Source organism: Sturnira hondurensis, unplaced genomic scaffold (genome assembly GCF_014824575.4).
Source record: "Sturnira hondurensis isolate 20B ecotype Veracruz unplaced genomic scaffold, ASM1482457v3 Scaffold0022566, whole genome shotgun sequence".
Lineage (NCBI taxonomy): Eukaryota > Metazoa > Chordata > Mammalia > Chiroptera > Phyllostomidae > Sturnira > Sturnira hondurensis.
The window spans coordinates 3,324,526-3,343,599 of record NW_028095197.1 but is presented as its reverse complement, the minus strand read 5'-3'; the positions used below and the strand labels follow the sequence as shown (position 1 = coordinate 3,343,599).

General features: G+C 37.3%; 1 protein-coding gene across 8 annotated transcripts in view; it reads left to right on the top strand.

The window, feature by feature from the left end:
- The window catches only part of AGTPBP1 (ATP/GTP binding carboxypeptidase 1), a 142,462-nt gene that overhangs the window by 123,090 nt on the left and 298 nt on the right, over positions 1-19,074 (top strand). For 6 of the 8 annotated variants that reach the window (XM_037035822.1, XM_037035827.1, XM_037035825.1 and 3 more), the window contains 3 exons: positions 2,109-2,285; positions 7,006-7,166; positions 14,616-15,358. In XM_037035822.1, the coding sequence (XP_036891717.1) occupies positions 2,109-2,285; positions 7,006-7,166; positions 14,616-14,790 (513 nt within the window). In that variant the 3' untranslated portion in view covers positions 14,791-15,358. Of the gene's footprint in view, positions 1-2,108; positions 2,286-7,005; positions 7,167-14,615; positions 15,359-19,074 lie in introns of those variants that run through there. The other 2 variants (XM_037035824.1, XM_037035826.1) reach the window with 2 other exon arrangements.

Sequence of the window (19,074 nt, the reverse complement as noted above, 5' to 3'; positions counted from 1 at the left end):
AGTTCATGTTGCCATTTTGCTATTATTGTTTCAGATGTTTCTTCTAACTTTTTTTGCTTTTCACATGCAGAATTTTAATGTATTCGGAATATGTTTTATATGAGATGTGGAAGTCTAATTTTAGTTTCTCCATCTATAACCATTTATTAAACAGTATATCCTTTCTCTCCCGATTTTATAAAGCCATCTGTCGGGTACCAGTGTTTCTGCGTGTACGGTGTGCTGAGGACTGAAATGCAATCTTACTGCTTTCTATTTCGTCCCAGAGCCTCTCCTGCTGTATTTGTGCCTAAACAGGACCACAGGTTATTTTTCAGAAAATGTGTCAGTAACATACTACTACTGTCAGCAGAACTTCGAAGTACATTTTCTTTTTGGTTCTCTCTCATCCCCTTTTCCACATAAATAAAATGATTAGTTATATAAAAAATGGAAACGCTCCAGGAATACAAAGTAGTCATTGAAAGTCATCTCTTAATTAATTACTAAGTAATCAATTTTACCATTCTGAACATATTCATTCGTAAGTCTATGAGCAAAGAATATGTGCGTTTTTTTGCAGTGTTCCACAGCAACTTGTTTTTTTAAAAATCCTCACCCAAGAATATGTGTATCGATTTGAGAGAGAGAGAAACATCGATGTGGGAAAGAGAAATTGAGAGGTTACCTCCCGTATGTGCCCTGACCTGAGATCGAACCTGCAACCTTTTGGTGTGTGGGATGATGCTGCAACCAACTGAGCCACCCAGCCAGGGCAGCAGCTTGTTTTTCCACACAGTGTGTGTTGGCCATCTTTCCCGGTACTCGGATGGAGACCTGTTTCAGTCTTTTTGACAGTTACACAAGATTTCATTGTACATTTTTGTTCTTATTGTACAGATGTACCGAAGTTTGTTTATTCAGTCATTCCCCTTTGGTGGCCATTTGATTAGTATTGTGTAGTTGTCCTTTATAAAGTTTATACAAATTGATGTTCCCCAATTTAATGAATGAGAGTGCTATTTCTCCACACCCTAATCACATAATACTGTTGTCCTTGCCAGGTAAAAAAAAATCTGATGGTTTAGTTTGTGTCTCTGTAGTTTTGTGGTCAAATATTTTTGAATATATTTGTCCAATTATGAATTTTTTCTTTTGTAAAATAGCCTTTTCTCATATTCTCTGCTTGCTTTTGTGCTGGTGGTCATCTAGTTATTATTGTTTTTGAAACTTTATGTGTTTTACAAGTATTTTAAGAATTTTATTTGTGTATGATGTGTAGTGATTTAAAATTGTATTTTATTTGTTGAATATTTTAAAAAGTGGCATCTGGTTTTGGAGGCTTAGAAAGAATTTTCTCATTCTAAGATTTAAAAATATGGTTTTCTGTTTACTGTTTTTAGTTTCATTTTAAAGTTTTACACTTAAATTATCAATCTAATTAGAATTTAACTTAATGAAGGGTAACTGTAGCTTGTTTCTCAATGACTATCCAGTTTTGTCAACGTTAGTGAATTATCAGTGTTTTCTCAGGTAATAATAATAATACTAAATTTAACAGAAACTTTGGGTTCTAATTTTGAACCAAATACATTTCTTTCTAAAGGTGTATCTGTTCCTACTCCCGTATCACAGTTCTCCTTGACCTTAGATCTGTAATTTAGGTTAGTGTCTGTTGGATTAGTTCTCCAGTCATAGCCTTTTCTCTCAGAGTTTCCCAGGGTGTGTTCCCATAGTTACACTTTCAGGTGAATTTAAGAATAATTTTAAGTTGTAAAAAATGTTGTGGGCACTTTGATTGTGATTGTCTTAGCTTTAGTGATTAATTCGGGATGATTGACACATACAAATCTAAATTTCTTCATTTTTTAAACATGTTTTTTTCATATTTTTAAACATGGTTTTTCTTACATGGTTTTATTCTATTTGTTGCTACTATAAATGTGATAGTTTCTTCCATTCTATTTTCTGATTATTTGTCTAGGAAAGCAGAAAATTCTAAATTAGGAAGAGAATTATTTTGATGTTTCCCTGCTGTAATCACTGTGTTTTCATGAAAATTTTTAAAGATTAAAACATTTAACAATTAAAAAATGTCTTGAAATACTCTTTTATCATCATCTTTGCAGACTTTGCCTAAGATACTGAGCCATATTGCGCCAGCATTTTGCATGAGCAGCTGTAGCTTCGTAGTGGAAAAATCTAAAGAATCGACAGCACGTGTGGTGGTTTGGAGGGAGATAGGAGTACAAAGGAGCTACACCATGGAGAGCACTTTGTGTGGTTGTGATCAGGGAAAATATAAGGTAAAACATTTCAGGATTTCTAGCCATAAAAACTATTTGAAGACTTTTCTTTATGTTTAGAATCCAATGCTTTTCAAGTATATATTTAATAATATGTTTGTTATATTGAGTTATATGTAATTCGTAATAATGAAATTGAATCATATATAGTCTTAAAAGCATTAAAAAAATTTCTCTGAACTAAATAGCTTGCTTTGGATTCTTACAGTCTTTTTAAAAAAAACATCAATTTATTTTATTGTTAGAGAGAAGGGGAGGTAGGGAGAAAGAGAGGGAGAGAAACATCAGTGTGAGTTGTCTCTCACATGTCCCCAACTGGGGACCTATCCTGCAACTGAGGCATGTGCTCTGACTGGGATTGACCAGATGACCTTTCTGTTTGCAAGCCGATGCTCAATCCATTGAGCCACACCAGCCAGGGTGGATTCTCACAAAGTCTTGAGTCTACTTATATTCAAAATTTTTAAGAAAGCATACTGTGATACACATTTAAATACTGCACAGTAATTTACTTCTTACCAAGATGGAGGCATAGGTAGACACATTGTGCCTCCTGATGTAAACAAATGAAGAACAACAACAAATTTAAAAACCAAAAACAACTCGAACTGACAGAAAATCGAACTGAATGGAAGTCCAACAACCCAGGAGTTAAAGAAGAAATATTCATCCAGACCAGTAGGAGGGGCGGAGATGGGCAGCCAGGTGGAGAGGACACTTGGCAAGGCGGTGGCTGGCTGTTGCATGTTTGCATGTGGATATACAGGGAGGAACAACTGGTAAGCGAGACAGACCGCACAGCCCAGGGTTGCACTACAGGGAAATAAAGCCTCAAAATCTGACTGTAAAAACCTGTGAGGGTTCAGGCAGCAGGAGAAACTTCAGCCTCACAGGAGAGTTCGTTGAAGAGACCCACAGTGTCCTGGAATGTACACAAACCCACCCACCTGGGAATCAGCACCAGAAGGGCCCAAATTGCTTGTGGTATCGGAGCAAGTGACTGAAAGCCTGAGGGGGGCCAGGCAAGCAGCATTGTTCCCTCTTGGACTCCCCCCTCACATATAGAGCCACAATGCAGTGAAGTGGGTTGCCCTGCCCTGGTGAATACCTTAGGTTCCACCCCTTACCACATAACAGGTGTGTCCAGACAAAGAAGTGTGGCCCAAATGAAAGAACAGGTTAAAACTCCAGAAAGAGAACTAAGCAACAAGGAGATAGCCAACCTATCAGATGCAGAGTTCAAAACACTGGTGATCAGGATGCTCACAGATATGGTTGAGTGTGGTTGCAAAATAGAGGGAAAATTGAAGACCATGCAAAGTGAAACTTTGCACAGGGAACTAACAGTGAAAGTAAGGAAACTGGGATTGCAATCAACAACTTGAAGCAAAAGGAAGAAATAAACATTCTGCCATAACAGAATGAAGAAACAAGAATTCAGAAAAATGAGGAGAGGCTTAGGAACCTCTGGGACAACTTTAAATGTTCCAGCATCCAAATCATAGAAGGAGAAGAGGAAGAGCAGGAGATTGAAAACTTATTTGGACAAATAATGAAGGAGAACTTTCCCAGTCTTGTGAAGGAAATAGACTTCCAGGAAGTCCAGCAAACCCAGAGGGTCCCAAAGAAGTTGGAGCCAAGGAAGCACACCCAAGGTACATGATAATCACATTACCCAAGATTGAAGATAAGGAGAGAATCTTAGAAGCTTCAAGAGAAAAGGAGACAGTCACCAACAAAGGACTTCCCATAAGACTATCAGCTGTAAAACTATCTGTTTCTCAAAAGAAACCTTACAGGCAAGAAGGGGCTGGAAAGAACTATTCAAAGTGATGAAAGGCAAGGACCTACGTTCAGGATTACTCTATCCAGCAAAGCTTTCATTTACAGTGGAAGGGCAGATAGAGTGTTTCCCAGATAAAGTTAAAGGAGTTCATCACCACCAAGCCCTTATTATATGAAATGTTAAAGGACCTTATCTAAGAAATGGAAGATGGTCAAAGATATGAACAGTAAGATGACAACAAACTCACAACTGTCAACAACTGAACCTAAAAAAAGCAAAAACAAACTAAGCAAACAACTAGAACAGGAACAGCATCATAGAAATGAAGATCATATGGAGGGTTATCAGTGGGGAGGGGGTGGAAGTAGGGTGGGGGAAAAGGTACAGGGAATAAGAAACCTAAATGGTAGGTACAAAATAGACGGGGGGAGGTTAAGAATGGTACAGGAAATGGAGAAGTCAAAGAACTTACATGTACGACCCATGGACATGAACCAAGGGTGGAGGGAATACTGGAGGGAAGGGGGGTACTGGGTGGAGGGGGATTAAGGAGGCAAAAAAACGGGACAACTGTAATAGCATATTCAATAAAATATAGTTTTAAAAAGTAAATAGTGATTAGTGATTTATAATTAGTTGTGCACATAGTAAGTTATCAGTAAAATTTTTCTATTTTAATTTGTTGGATGTAAATATATTTTATGCAGAGAAATGAATACACTCATTTATAAAGGTTATATTTAGCTTTTTGTGTGTGACTTTGAAATGCATATCTGTTCACTACATATGTTTTTTTTACTAAGACTGCTCTTCTGTAGTGCAGTCTAAGGCTTTTATTGGAAACAAGCTGTGTTTTAAATTTTACTTTTGAAATTAAAGACTAATAAAATGTTAGGTGATTTTGAACTTTTTAATTTTAAATACTGAGAGTTAACGGCAGTGAATTAGACTTCAGATAAGCAACAGCAAACCTGAGTATCTTTCTCGCCTTGGCACAGATAGATTTTCAGGTGGTCTGCGAATTATGCCTCTCCTTCTGTTCTGTTTTGTTTTGGGTTTTTTGGCATAGGGCAACAGGAAACTGAATCTGATGGTAATTTTCATATACCGCCTATAAAGATGGTTATAACTTTATGTTTGAAAGGAGCTAAAAATCTTCCGGTTGGTTAGTGTTAAAACTGTAACCATATTACACTCGCTGTTAGAATGTTTAAGCAGTCTGTAACAAGCTGGAAGGAAGTTGTGTAGCTTTTGTAGCTGACGTTCACACTTTTGGGGCCTGGTAGAGTAGAACTTAATGACATTTCAGTGCCTTCTGTGGGAAGTTGGACACGGTATTCTCTTCCAAAGGGTAGTAATATCTTTTGAATTCTCTTCAAATACTGTGGACTGGTGACTTCTAGTTTACCGAGGGCATGATGGCGGTGAGAGATGGAATGTGGCAGAGCCCTGTTCCAGCTGCCCCCATCCCCTCGTCTTTGCTGTAGTGGACTGCTTTGCCGCGGCTCATTGAAACTCCTGTGGAGAAGTGTGTCTTACTAAGCCAAGTTGTTTTTTTAATGTCTAAATTGTAATGCTTTGATCATAACAAACATTTTTTTTTGTTTTTTTACCTTGATTAATAAATGTTTGTTTTTTAGAGTACTTTTAGATTCACGGAAAAATTGAGCGGAAAGTACAAAATCCCCATCTACCTCCATCCCCACATGTGCATATAATATATACTTTTCAAAACTAATATACAAGCTAATAAATGGTGTGACTGTATTTAAAAAAGATTTTTTTCTCCCTGAAGAATATCTTGTGTTACTGTATTTTAGATTGTAAATGTTCTTATAGTTTTCTATGAATTAATTTAGAAATAGGCATAATTTTTCTAAAGATTTTAAATTAAGAAGGCAATTAAATGTCCTAATTCAATTTTACACAGGTTACATTTTCTAGAGTATTTGGAGATGCTAAACTCTTTACATAATCAATCTACCAACCAGTCATTATTATAAAGGCATGTAGATTAAGTAATAGTTTTTTACAGTTTATTCTCTTCAGTGACCTTGTGCTTTGGGTCCCGTCACTGAAAAGTTGTTTTACAGTGCCTTCTCTCTAAATGACATCAGCGCTCATGCACACCTGCAGCTTTTATTGATGTAAGAATTTCACTTATTTTAGACATTCATTTTTATCTGAAAATTAAATGATAAGCAAAATCTTGATTTACACTCAAATTTTATCCTTTTATATGGTTACATTTAACTTCTGGTAAACCTTGTATTGTTCATTGGAAAACTTGTGTAGAAAAGGGTGTGGGGGTCGCGGTTACAATTTCCTCTTTGCTTTAGTAGACAAAATTTGAAATGGGCATCCTTAATTGACAAGGAACAATAGGAACTTAGTTTACTGCTATCCCACTGGCTTAGACTTGTTTGATATTTTTGACATAGTTATCTTTTGTTTGTTTATCATACAGAAAAGGTACCTATAAGGTAATGTTCAAGTATACAAATTGGAGCCTTGATTTTAACACTATAATAGTTCAACATTGGCATCCAAAGTAGTAGATAATAAGAATTATTAGGAAGATCTTATAAAATATTTTTTCACACATGAACTCCAAGACTAACATAAACACACAATGTTTATGTGTTTTTTTCTCCCCAGTGTATTGGTGAAAATAGTTGCATTTGGTGATTTAAGAGTAGACAGTTTGGAAATGTTTTTTAGGACAGTTTCCTTTGTGACTTAGAATATCTGACATTGTTAAGACATTGTGTTTTTGAGCCCTAGATCCATACCAAATAATAATCTTTTAATTTTTATTAATATAGTTTTAATTTTTATTAATATAGTTATAAATTACTTTTATGTGATTTTAATGAGAAATGGCAGGATGATAGCAAACATCCTATTACATATATAATATTGCTTTATTTCCAGGGCTTACAGATTGGTACTCGAGAACTGGAAGAGATGGGAGCAAAATTCTGTGTTGGTCTATTGCGTTTGAAAAGGCTGACATCCCCATTGGAATATAATATGCCTTCCAGCCTGCTTGACTTTGAAAATGACTTGATTGACTCAAGCTGCAAAGTCACCAGGTAAGGCACACTTATTTATTCTGTTGTTACCATGCAGTATACTGTTAGACTTCATTAAGTTAGTTAAGCGTAGGAAAGGCACAGAGATTTGGATAGCCAAGAACATTTTTAAGGTTACTGTAATTAAATTGACACATTACTATTTATTCCAAATTGTGGTAATATTCTTGATTCTTTTAACATTCCTATTTGGATGAAATTTTGATGAAGTAGTCTTATATTTTGAGTGTTGTTTTTAGTGGAAAACATATCAGCTAATATCTAAATTAAGAGGATTTGGAGTTAGGATTCATATTTTGAAAGAAATTTAATTTCGTTGCTGTCTGCACACATCAGATAACTTTCTGACAAACTTCTGGTTATAGATACCAGAAACAGTGAATTTAGTATCCCTTTAAAAACTTAACTACACCTGCCAAATATTCTTCCGAATAGGTAAATTTTTATCTCTAAAATTCAGTATATATAAAATTTGATCAGCTATAGAATCGGAGATAATTCAGTATCATAGTTCTTAATATCAGAACTTAGCATCTTATAGTTTGATGTATATAGGTAAGATCACTCCCTTTATGCAGAACCTTCATTTTAGTCTTTAGATATTGACTTGTCATCAGATTTAATTATTGCCATGCTCTGTTATGTATACCAATTTGGCCATTTCAGGTATAGTAAAACATTAAGTAGAACTCTGTCCTTTATAGCGTGGTAGTTGACAGAGTGGTCGCCTGAATTGTTCCCCCTGGAAAGTGCCTGCTAAACACTAATGGAGACTAATACAAAGATTGGTTATTGTTCCCATGGGTGCTTAGAAGCCTCCTTTTAAGTTATTTCATATATTCTTTTTCTTCCCCAGCTTTGTTGAGATATAATTCCCAAATAAAATTGTTAGATATTTAAAGTATACAGTGTGATTTGATAGATGTATACATTGTGAAGTGATTTCCTCTGTTGAGTTATTAACATATCTATCCATTACCTCACATGTTGATATTTGTGTGTGTGTGTGTGTGTGTGTGTGTGTGTGTGAGAATATTTAAGTTCTACTCTGTTAGCAGATTTCGGTTCTACAGTCCAGTGTGTAACTGCAGTCACCATCACTTCCTCAGGCCTTATTCATCTTACAGCTGGAATCAGTGCCCCCTTTCACCGACCTCTCCCTGTTTCCCTGCCCTCAGCCCCTGACAAGCCCTTGACTCTGTTTCCCTGAGTTCCATTTTTTTTTCTTCCAGATTTCACATTTAAATGACAGCATGAAGTGTTTTTCTTTGTCTGGCTTATTTCACTTAGCATCATAGCCTCTAGGTTCATCCATGTTGTAGCAAATTAAAAAATTTTTTTCTTCTTTTTTTAAGGCTGAATAATACCCCATTGTGTATCTGTTTACCACATTTTCTTTATCTGTCTATCCATCAATGGACACTTAGTTTGTTTCCATGTTTGGCTGTTGGGAATAATATTGCTGTGAGCATTGGCGTGCAGATCTCTCTTTGAGATAATGGTACTGCTCCCTTTGGATACATACTCAGAAGTGCGATTGCTGTGTCATGCGGTAGTTCCCTTTCTAATTTCTTGAAGAACCTCCACACTTTTTCATAGCGGCTGTGCCAGTTTTCATTTCCACCAACAGTGCACAGGGTTCCCTTTGTTCTGCATCCTCACTGTCATTTGTTATCTCTTATCTTTGGGATAATAGCCATCCTAAAAAATGTGAAATAATATCTCATTGTCCTTTTGATTTGCATTTATTTGATGGTTAGTGATGTTGAATGCCTTTTCATGTACTTGTTGGCCGTTTGTATGTCTTCTTTGGAAAATGTCTACTTAGGTCTTTTTCCCATTTTTAAATTGGGTATTTATTTATTTATTTATTTATTTTTGCTTGAATTATGTGAGTTCCTTGTATACTTTGGATATAATATCCTTAATAAGATAATGTGGTTTGCAAGTATTTTCTCCCATTTCGTAGGTTTTGCCTTTCTTTTCATTTTCTTGATAGATTCCTTTGCTGTGCAAACACTTTTTAGTTTGATGTAGTCCTACTTGTTTATCTTGTTTTCACACTTGAGGAAAACCGGTGTTTGGAGAGAGTGGCGTGCTCAGGGTCACACAGTCGGTTAGTTGAAGCGCGGAGCACAAGGGGACTTCTGACTCCGTGTGGAGTGTCTGTTTCTTTTGTTTGTGTAGGTAGCAGCTGGAGATCTGCATTCTGTTGTCTCAGATGTCTAGTCAGCTCTAATGGACGTACACTGGTGTACGTGAGAGGAGGGTGGTGAATTCTGTAGCTTTAATTTTGCACAGTGATTAATAGTTTAATATAAAGATAGCCTGAAAACTTTGAATTTGAACGAAGCACAATTTTTCCTGTCATTAGGAAATAGTGCAGTCACAGAGAATGGGAGAACATCATAATCGCTGATACATCTGATAATGGGTTAATATCCAAAATTTATAAAGTACTTACAAAACTCAATACCAAAAAAACAACACAATTAAAAAATGGGCAAAGAACCTGAATAGACACTTCACCACAGAGGACATACAGATGGCCAATACACATATGAAAAGATGCTCAACATCACTAATCATCAGAGAAATGCAAATTAAAACCACGATGAGATACCATCTCACACCTGTCAGAATGACTATCATCAATAAATCCACAAACAAGTGTTGGCAAGCATGTGGAGAAAGAGAACCCTTTTGCACTGTTGGTGGGAATGCAACCAATGTGGAAAGCAGTATGGAGATACCTCAAAAAACTCAAAATGGATCTTCCTTTTGACCCAACTCTCCCACTTCTGGGAGTATATCTGGAGGCAACCCAAAACACTAATGCGAAAGAACATAAGCATACCTGTGTTCATTGCAGCGTTACTTACAATCGCCAAGATATGGAAGCAGCCCAAGTGTCCATCAGTGGATGAGTGGATAAAACAACTATGGGACATTTGAACAATGGAATACTACTTGGCCATAAAAAGGAAGAAAATTTTACCCTTTGCAACAGTATGGATGGACTTGGAGAACATTATGCTAAGCGAAATAAGCCAGTCAGAGAAAGACAAATACCATATGGTTCACTCATATGTGGAATCTAGTGAACAAACTGAACTAAGAAGCAAAACAGAAACAGACTCACAGATAGCAGGGCGACAGCTAGTGGGGGAGGGTGAAGTTAGGGGGTGGAGGGGTTGAGCAAAAAGGAAAAAGACTCATGGGCATGGACAACAGTGTGGTGATTGTTGGGGGTAGGGGAGTATAAGGAGACTAAAGAGGAATGGAAAAAAATACAATACAGATTTTAAAAAAGAAAATACTTGTAATCAAACTCTTCTGCATAATAATTCTGCAGTGGAGAATTTCAGTGTCTTCATGTTGTGAGAAGGCCCTTTAGGTGAGGGTTTTCACATTTTTCTGAAAGTAGCATGAGGAGGATTCGTTTTTGGACTAAAATGCTATTCTCTTTTAGAACGAAATGTTTCTTATTGAATTGTTTTTGGCATAGACACCTTTACATTAAGAACAAAAATCTAGGATAGAAGGCTGTTAAGGCAGATGTATATAGTACAGCTGTCAGAGAAGGAAGCAAAAACAGGGCAAATGGAGTAAACTTACATGAAGAAAATGAGGTAAATGAGGAAATCGTGGTGCAAAAACTAATAGCAGTGAGAAAGAACAAATGCTGATTAGATATTTTTTATGATTGAAATAACCTTTGAATTTCTATCTGCTAATGGAAAGGGATTATTTTATAAGCCTGGGGCAAATACCTTAAAGTCTTACTCTTAAGACTATTGTGAGATCATGTGTCTGAAGATACTTCCTAAATTGTAAAGTACTTAAAACATATGTTAGAATTCTTAATAAGAGTAAAACTGAATTGCTATGATTGGGCTTGTGTCATGAGGTGTTTTTCTTTTAACTAAAGTAAAACCAGTGGGATGGAGTAATATGAAAGTCAGTGACCTTGTGGGCCTTGTGGCTTCTTGTAGGGAGTGCAGCAAACATTTGTTCAGGGCCTACAGTGTGTCAGGCACCTCTGGGAGTTAACAGGTGGTGTAGGATGGCTAGGTCACAGCTCCCGACCTTAAAATGCTTATGATTTAGTACTGAGAACACAGGTGCAGCCACTGTGGGACCAGTAGATGGTTTCAACTGCATCTGACAAGGAATGAGACGCAATGTTTGTGCAGGTTACAAAGGGAATATAGAGAAAGGGTTCTTATCCCAAGATGGGCTTTAAGAAAGGAAGAACACCTAAAGCTAAGCACAAGCGGTGATTTGAAAGAGATGTGAGTGGTGAGGGGAAGAAAGGTGGGAAGTATGTCCTAAGCAGAGGAAACAACGTCAGTGAAGACTTGTGAGGCAAGAAGTGGTCTGGACATTGATGGGCATGACTAGCTTGCTGAGAATGTTGGTTTTTTTTTTTTTTTTGACTCACTGAGTGAATGATACTGAGAAACCACAAGAGGAGCAGGCTTAATGGGGAGAACAATGAGTTCAGTTGTGAGCACATGACATTCACAGGTACACATGAGACAGCCATGTGAGTATACTAGCAAGTCCATGTGTACACACAGAAAGTTCAAGGGAGAAGTTGGGGATAGACATCGGGATTTGGAAATGATCAGAATGCAAATTGAAGTGTATGAGCTCACTCAGAGAGGGCATGCGTGTGAGAAAGAGCAGAGCATTTGTACAAGCGCCTGTTTTCAAGGCATACCCCAGGGATGAAGAGCACTCGATCAACATTAGAAAGAGAGAGGGGAGTGTCAGAATTCCCACCACAGTTAAGTACAGCAGAGAGATCTAGAAAAAATGGACTGGAAAGTGGCAACTGGAATAGCAGTAAGAAGGCTGCTTTCAGCAGAGTGATCAGGGGCTCATCTTCCCTCCCTTTTTCCATCTCAGCCTTCCCCCAGCTCCTTAGACCTAGAGCTGATCACTCCTCCCCTGTCACCCTCCACCCCCTAAACAAACACGAATGTAAGGTAGCGCTGATGGCCTCAGCACCATTGCTGGATGCAGTCTGTATACTTCAGCTGCAGGATAGGAATGTGATTTTATTAGGATCTGCAGAAGCAAGAGTCAATGATCAGAGCCAGTATGGGTTAGGGTTACAGAGGAAGAAGAGTAAGACACTGGTCCACTCCTGGGTAAAAGGATGGGTGATGCCAGAACATGAACGGAGTTCAGGTCACAGTCAGCATATGCATGAGCCAGGATCCAGAACGGACAGGATCAGCTGTTATCTGGATCCAGCCTCCGCGTTCCTTATTATGGAATTTCTTTAAAATTTCCAGGAGCCTGTCTTCCCAGTGTGCTTCTCTTGTTTTAAAAGTGCTTTTCAGCATCTGATACCAGCATTCATCCAAGTATCCTTTCTGTCAAAGAGCTTTTTGGGCTTGATCCTGGGCATCTTTGTTGCTCCTTAATCATACTTCTCTCCTGTTCCCTCATTGACTTACAGATTATACTACCAGGCTTTTTCTTTAATCCCTTTTCCTTAGCTCAGATTGATTAATTTTCTAGTATCCAGCTCCTCATATAGGACCAGGTCCTTGCTCTGACCCCCATGTAGTGGCTGGACTACCTTCAACCAGTGGAGTGGGGTCCATGGAATTCTGCACTCTGTAGGTCTGAACGATGCTTGCCTGCACACCCACCCACTGCATGGACTTGGTATTCTTCCTTCCTGTGGGGAGAGCCTGTGATGCTGCTGTGCATCTGCGCCATCCTGGCCGCTGTGCCGCATCACTGTGGGGTTAGCCTCTGCACTCGGGGTTGGTTTGCCCCGCCCCTGTGCCAGTGTTCTCCATGGCTGTGAACAAATCTGTTTCCTTCTGGCTCTTTCCATAATCGTTTCTAGGAAGAAAACAAGCAAGTATGTGGCAAGATATTAGTCTTTTCTTACTTTCTCTCCTTCCCTCTTCCCTCCTCCTTTGCTCCAACTAGTCTTCTGTCTATTGTTTGAATGAACCTAGGACACCCTGTGAATTTGAAATACCAAGGTCAAGCAGAAGGAATGAATTACATTGTTTCAAAATAGAGTAATTGTCATGTTAAAAGGCAAATACTTTTTTTTGGTAATTTACCTTTTCCCCCTAAAGATATACAGAGTGATGATGAACATTTTAGTTGCATAATCAAAAGCTGTGCACTTGTCCTTGTGCGTGTGCGGTGGCTGTGGAGTCTCACATGATCCTCCATGGCACTTGGCCTGGCTCGTTGGGACCTCTCTGTCACAGCACTTGTAGGAGCAGCTTTGCTGTGTATAAGATCAGGATGGTTTTGCAATATATTTTCCTCTTTTCTGTGATGAACAAAATTAAAACAGTTCTAGAAAAAAATACTTTCACCAGATGAGTTTTGCGTTCTCTTCCCAGAAAATTAGAACCATGTAATCCATTCACGTGTCTTTCTTGCCCGAACTTCCAGATATCTGAACCGAATTTAATGTTCAGTTGCAGGAATTCTTTCATTTTAGATGTTTAATAACATCTGCTTCTCTGCTCATTTTAACAGATTATTATTCCTTTTTATTGTTTGATTTTATAGCTTTTAATTGCATCAGCAATGGGAAATCCCTTGGAAACAGGTGGGATATAAACAAACATACCTCTATATGAAATCAAGGTAGTTTGGGTCACAAAATGGGGACATTGAAATGCTGCTGTAGTGTTTCTTTGATGTGGGGCGTGTAGGTGTGTGCCTCTCTCTGTGTGTGCAAAAATCTCCCAAGTGAGGAAAACTCAGAATACTGTTACGTTTTTGAAGAGGAAAAAATATATTGCTTGAGTGGAAAGGTTGTCTTAATCCCAATGTACCTAATGAAATATTTAGAAGCACTTAGTGTTTTTAAGTAGATATCTTACTCTGTGTCCCTAGGGAAAGTAATTAATCTGGGTATGGAGTGTTCACTTGTTTTTCATTTTTATTCTTGACCAGTAGAAACTGTGAGGATTGCTATATATTTTTAATGGCAAATAATCACTGTGCATGCTTAGAATGAGTGGTGTCAGTGCTGCAGGAACCAATGAGATGCCCGCAGTTTCTTACAAAGCCTATTGAAATTATCTGCTGCTTCTTTACAGTGATTAAAATAGAATTTTTAAGCCTCCAAATTGATGAAACCCTTCAAAGAAGTAACCTAATTAAAGAAGAAACCCAAAACAATTAGGCTGTTTTTGTTGGTATGTAAATTATAGAATGTATATGACAGTCTTGTAATATAATTAAAAATTAACATCTCACCCTCTGTTGTCAATGCCAGGAGGTTTCAGTTATTGTATTCAGAAGTCTCTGAACTTGTTCATTTGGGTAATGTTCTTAAAGTCAACCCAGCCAGTTTTATTATATTGAAATCAGAGTTAATCCAGCATGTTCAAATAACCTTATACTAGAACCTGGAAATCTAATGTGGCCTTGTGTGTTCTGTGTGTACAGCCCTACCACTTACGTTTTGGATGAAGATGAACCTCGATTCCTTGAAGAAGTTGATTACAGTGCAGAAAGTAATGATGAGTTAGATATCGAATTAGCTGAAAATGCAGATTACGAACCTTCTACTCAAGAAGAAGTTCTTTCTGACTCTGAATCATCAAGAACATACTTACCTTGAGTCCCCTGCCATCTCTTGTAAATGCAAAGAAGAAATGAAATATCTTGATTTTTATTACACAGGAAGCTTGAAAGAAATGAGTTTATGGAGAGCTGACTCATAAACACAGAAAGAAACTTGGGCCTGTTTGGTTTCAAGACAATAAATATGTTATTAATTCATGATAAAATTGGCATTTGTTTTATTTAAGCTATTCAATGCACTTTATATAGCATTGAATTATCAAATATTGGATTTACTTTTTTAAAGAAAAACCTGAGTATCATTGCATGAATTTTTAACTCCTCATGATTATATCCTGCATCAAATGGATAATTTTGAAGTGTGTGTGAGTATAAAATATAAATTCTAGAGTTGTTGAAAATCCTGAGCTTTTGAAAACTAATATATATGTACCTGGACTTCTGTAGATATGTCTGTGTAGGGATGGGTGGATACTGAAGATAAGACTGTTCTTCTGAATCATGTTAACTGTTGAGTTGTGACTGAAATAATCCAGAATTTGCCTTGAAACCATTACATTCTACGTTTACCAAATTAAACAAATAAAAAGTATATTAAATGTTGCCTTCATTTCGTCATTGTTTTTAACCAGTTCAGATTATTGGTTTATAGAATCTTAGTGGAAACATTATAAAAATCCAACATCTGAACACATTGATAAAATTTTGTTTTAAAAATGCCTAGTTTACCAGTGTAGTGTTTCATGGTATGGGTGTGCCTCTACCTATCATAAAATATGTGTGTGAGCAGCTCTTTCGTCTAAAATTGACTCTCCCGAGTGCGCCTAAAGTTTATCACTGCGATCAGTTAGTTAATAAGCTTTAAAATGGCAGTGAGCATACAACCCAGTGTTAAAGGTACAGTTGTATATAAGCTTATGTAGCATTTCCTGAGCTGTGCTGTTACTAGACTTACCGAAGTAAATTCATTTAGGGTGTGCTAACCACTCTCTGAGCCCTAAACTACCGCAGTGAATGTAAGCAGTTTTTTGTAGTGACGTCTTCCCAGGTTGAAGCTGTCCTGCTGCAGGAATGACTCCGGTTTCAAATAAAACAAGTCCAGTGATTTTGTTTAAGCGCTTTAAGAACTAAGTTTCTGTTGTAGCAAAGTAAATCCAGAAAGATACCTCATTAACAGCTTCTTGTGGGTGCTTAAGTTTAGGCACATTATCTTTGGTTATTGCTGATTCAGTTTTTCAGTTTTTTAAATTCTTTTTAATCTGCAATAATTGGAAAGAAATTACAAAAAGTATATTTCAAATTTTTGCATTTTCCAAATCATTGATTTTCATTGTATTATTTGAGGCATTATAGCCCACAGCATAGCTTTTTTTTTAGTGTTACAGGAACCATGCTTAAAAACAGCATGGAGCAGTGGATACAGAGGTATTTTTCTCTAAATAGCCTAATTCTTATTAATCTCAGAAAATAAAGACTAAATAGATGGTGAAGTTGAAGAAAACCTTAGTGTGTGGTGACCTAATTTAGGAGAGCTCAGGACACTCTAGCAAGGTGTAAAGTATTATTTATTTAGTAATTTGTCTAATAATTTATACTTAGAAAGTTATTTATATATTTTGTGTGTGAAATAACTGCACATCTAATTATACTTTTTTCAGAGTAGATTATGAAGCCACTATGTCCGTATTGTGAATTTTTCCTGGTTCTTATAACATTAGAAATTAAAAACCACAGTAGTCATTATGAAAAGCAACTACATTAGTATAATAATGTGCAGAATAACTCAAAACTTCAATTATTATGTTAAGCACTAATAAAAACTTGTTGTCATGTACTGTTGCAATATTTTGTAGTGATGAAGCTCATTGTTTAGCATGTTATAGATCTGAATATGCCTTTTATTAAATAATTATTCACAGGATTAAAGATAAAGTCTATATGGTTAGAAAATTACTTTTTTCTTAAATAATATATAGCGTTGGGAACATGAGAAATAATCTAAAAATCCTAACTTTCCTAATTAGGGGTAAAACTAAGTTTCATTGGCCATTATTAGTTAAAATTGCCCTAAATCTTACCTCTGTGGTTATGTCCTTTCAGAGTTTTCAAAGAATGTTTGCCATAAGCCTGAAAATTAACATGTAGCTGATAAACTGAGTGTAATGATAGAGTTTAGCTTTATTTACCCTGTGTTTGGAACCACAGTGAATTTCTTAAATGTAGCTTTGGTCTAATCCAGTGGCTCTCAAACTGCATAGCATCAGGATGTACGCTGTGCGGTTTGAGAATCGCTGCTCAAACTAGGGCTTACTGATTACGTAGACCTGGGGTGGGCCCTCTCCACTTGCATTTCTTACAAATTCTCCAGTGGTAACGCTGTAGGACCCACTCTGTGAGAGCCATGGGTCGGATCTCTTTCACGATCACGGTTTCCTAAGAATTAGAGGACCTGTGAATTGGGAATTAGCACCAGAGATGATAACCAACTTGTAGAATCAAGGAAATAGATCCCCAGCCATAGGGTTACTTGGGCAGCGCCAGGGTTTCGGCCCAGGTCTCCTGACCACTAGCCTCATGTTCTTAACACAAAAGGAGATGCTACCCTCTGCCTTTCCCCACAGAGAAACGTTAAGAGCTCTGGGTCTCTCCTGAGTTTGCGGAATGCATGTGGGCAAGGCAGGATGCAAAAACCTGTGATTCACGTGGGCTTTTCCTTCATTGCAGTCATAGTGTTGTTTGAACACAAGATTTTTGTCCGACACTAATCATCTGCCGCGTTTTCCAGTCTCTGTGTGTTATTTGCCTGAATCCTAATTAGAATAAGTAACCTGGAGTTGCACTTCAGAGAGCACAGTAGCAACAAAGAATACAGTACTTTTAAATTTCAAATGTCCAAATAAAGATGACCATATTATTATGAGCACTGAGATGGGTGATATAATAAATGTACTAATGGATTTGTCTATGTGCATGATCTAGAAATAAATGACAGCCACGAAACTGTAAATGTATCTTTAGAAATCCTTTTGTTTTTGATGCACTTCAATCATAAAACATTAATAGAAGAATCGGGGAATTGTTCTCTTAGTTTGGTGAGGCTTCAGGAGCCATATGTAAATCTTAGTTGTCTCCACTTGGGAAAACCTGTTGAAGCAATAGGTACTTCCATTGAAAGGCTCTTCTGCATTGTGTAATTACTAATGTTTAAATAGACATTTCTCTAGTTGAAGGGCATTTAAATTCCTGCGCAGAAAAAAGGAAACGCAGAAGAAAGTCTCATTCTCTTTTTGAGAATTAATTTTGGGGAGGTTTAGTTCTTGAAATGTCACATTTCAGTTGTTTTTCACTTTAGTGATATTTACAAAGTGCTTCCCTCTCCTGGGTTGACACTGGGGAAAGGCAAGTCTTCCTTTGGTGCCCTCCCTCCTCTTTCTAGACCCTGAAGGGTAACTTAGGCCCGTGACTTCCCTTCTGCCTCATGAGCCTCCCCTACAGGCTCATTTGACCTCCTGGTCCCTTCTGTCTTATTACCTTATTCAGAGCTTGGCCGGTTGCTGTGACATTGAGTTATGAAACTCTTCTTGTTCAGTTTGAGTTTGCTGAATATGCAGTGCCTCAATCCAAGTGAATGGCCCTTTTGTGGTGGCATTTGTGGCATCGTGCAGGACAGATATTTTGGAGCCTGGGACATGGTTGACACTGTTGAGGCCTGAAGCAATTCTGTGCATGCGCATTCATACCCACACACCCCTGTGAAGTGGAAATGGGACTCCTCTATTCAGCCTTTAAACAGCTGAAGAGGTTTCACTCCAAATATTTAGAAAGGTTTCCGTTCATAATACCAAAGGCAGGACCCCCCCTCTCAAAGACGTCATTGATAGAGTGCCACGTACAAATGAGGTTAGCAATAGCAAATTGGTAGCAATAGCAGATAGCAAAAATCTGGGAACAGGTGTTTTTAATGTACTTTTAAGTCACAAAGATCTGTCACAAATGGCAAATGTGTAGAAATGATAAAGGCAAAGATGCTCATAATTGAAAATTAATATAGAAAAAACTAGAGTTTAATAAGTAAAAGTAAAGTCCACACCTGGCAAAATAGGTTGGCTTCTCTAAGCTTTTCCTAGCTGATGGTGTAATTAAGTAGGAAATTTTAAGACTGAAAATTTATTTTCATGTCTAGTGCTAAATATTTACTAAAGTCATGTTATCTACTCTTTACAGTGTCATAACTTTATTTTTTAAACTTTCTCATTCTTCATACCACCTACATGATTGTTTCTTCTGTTTTCCTCAGTAATTGTTAGAAATGCTTAACATT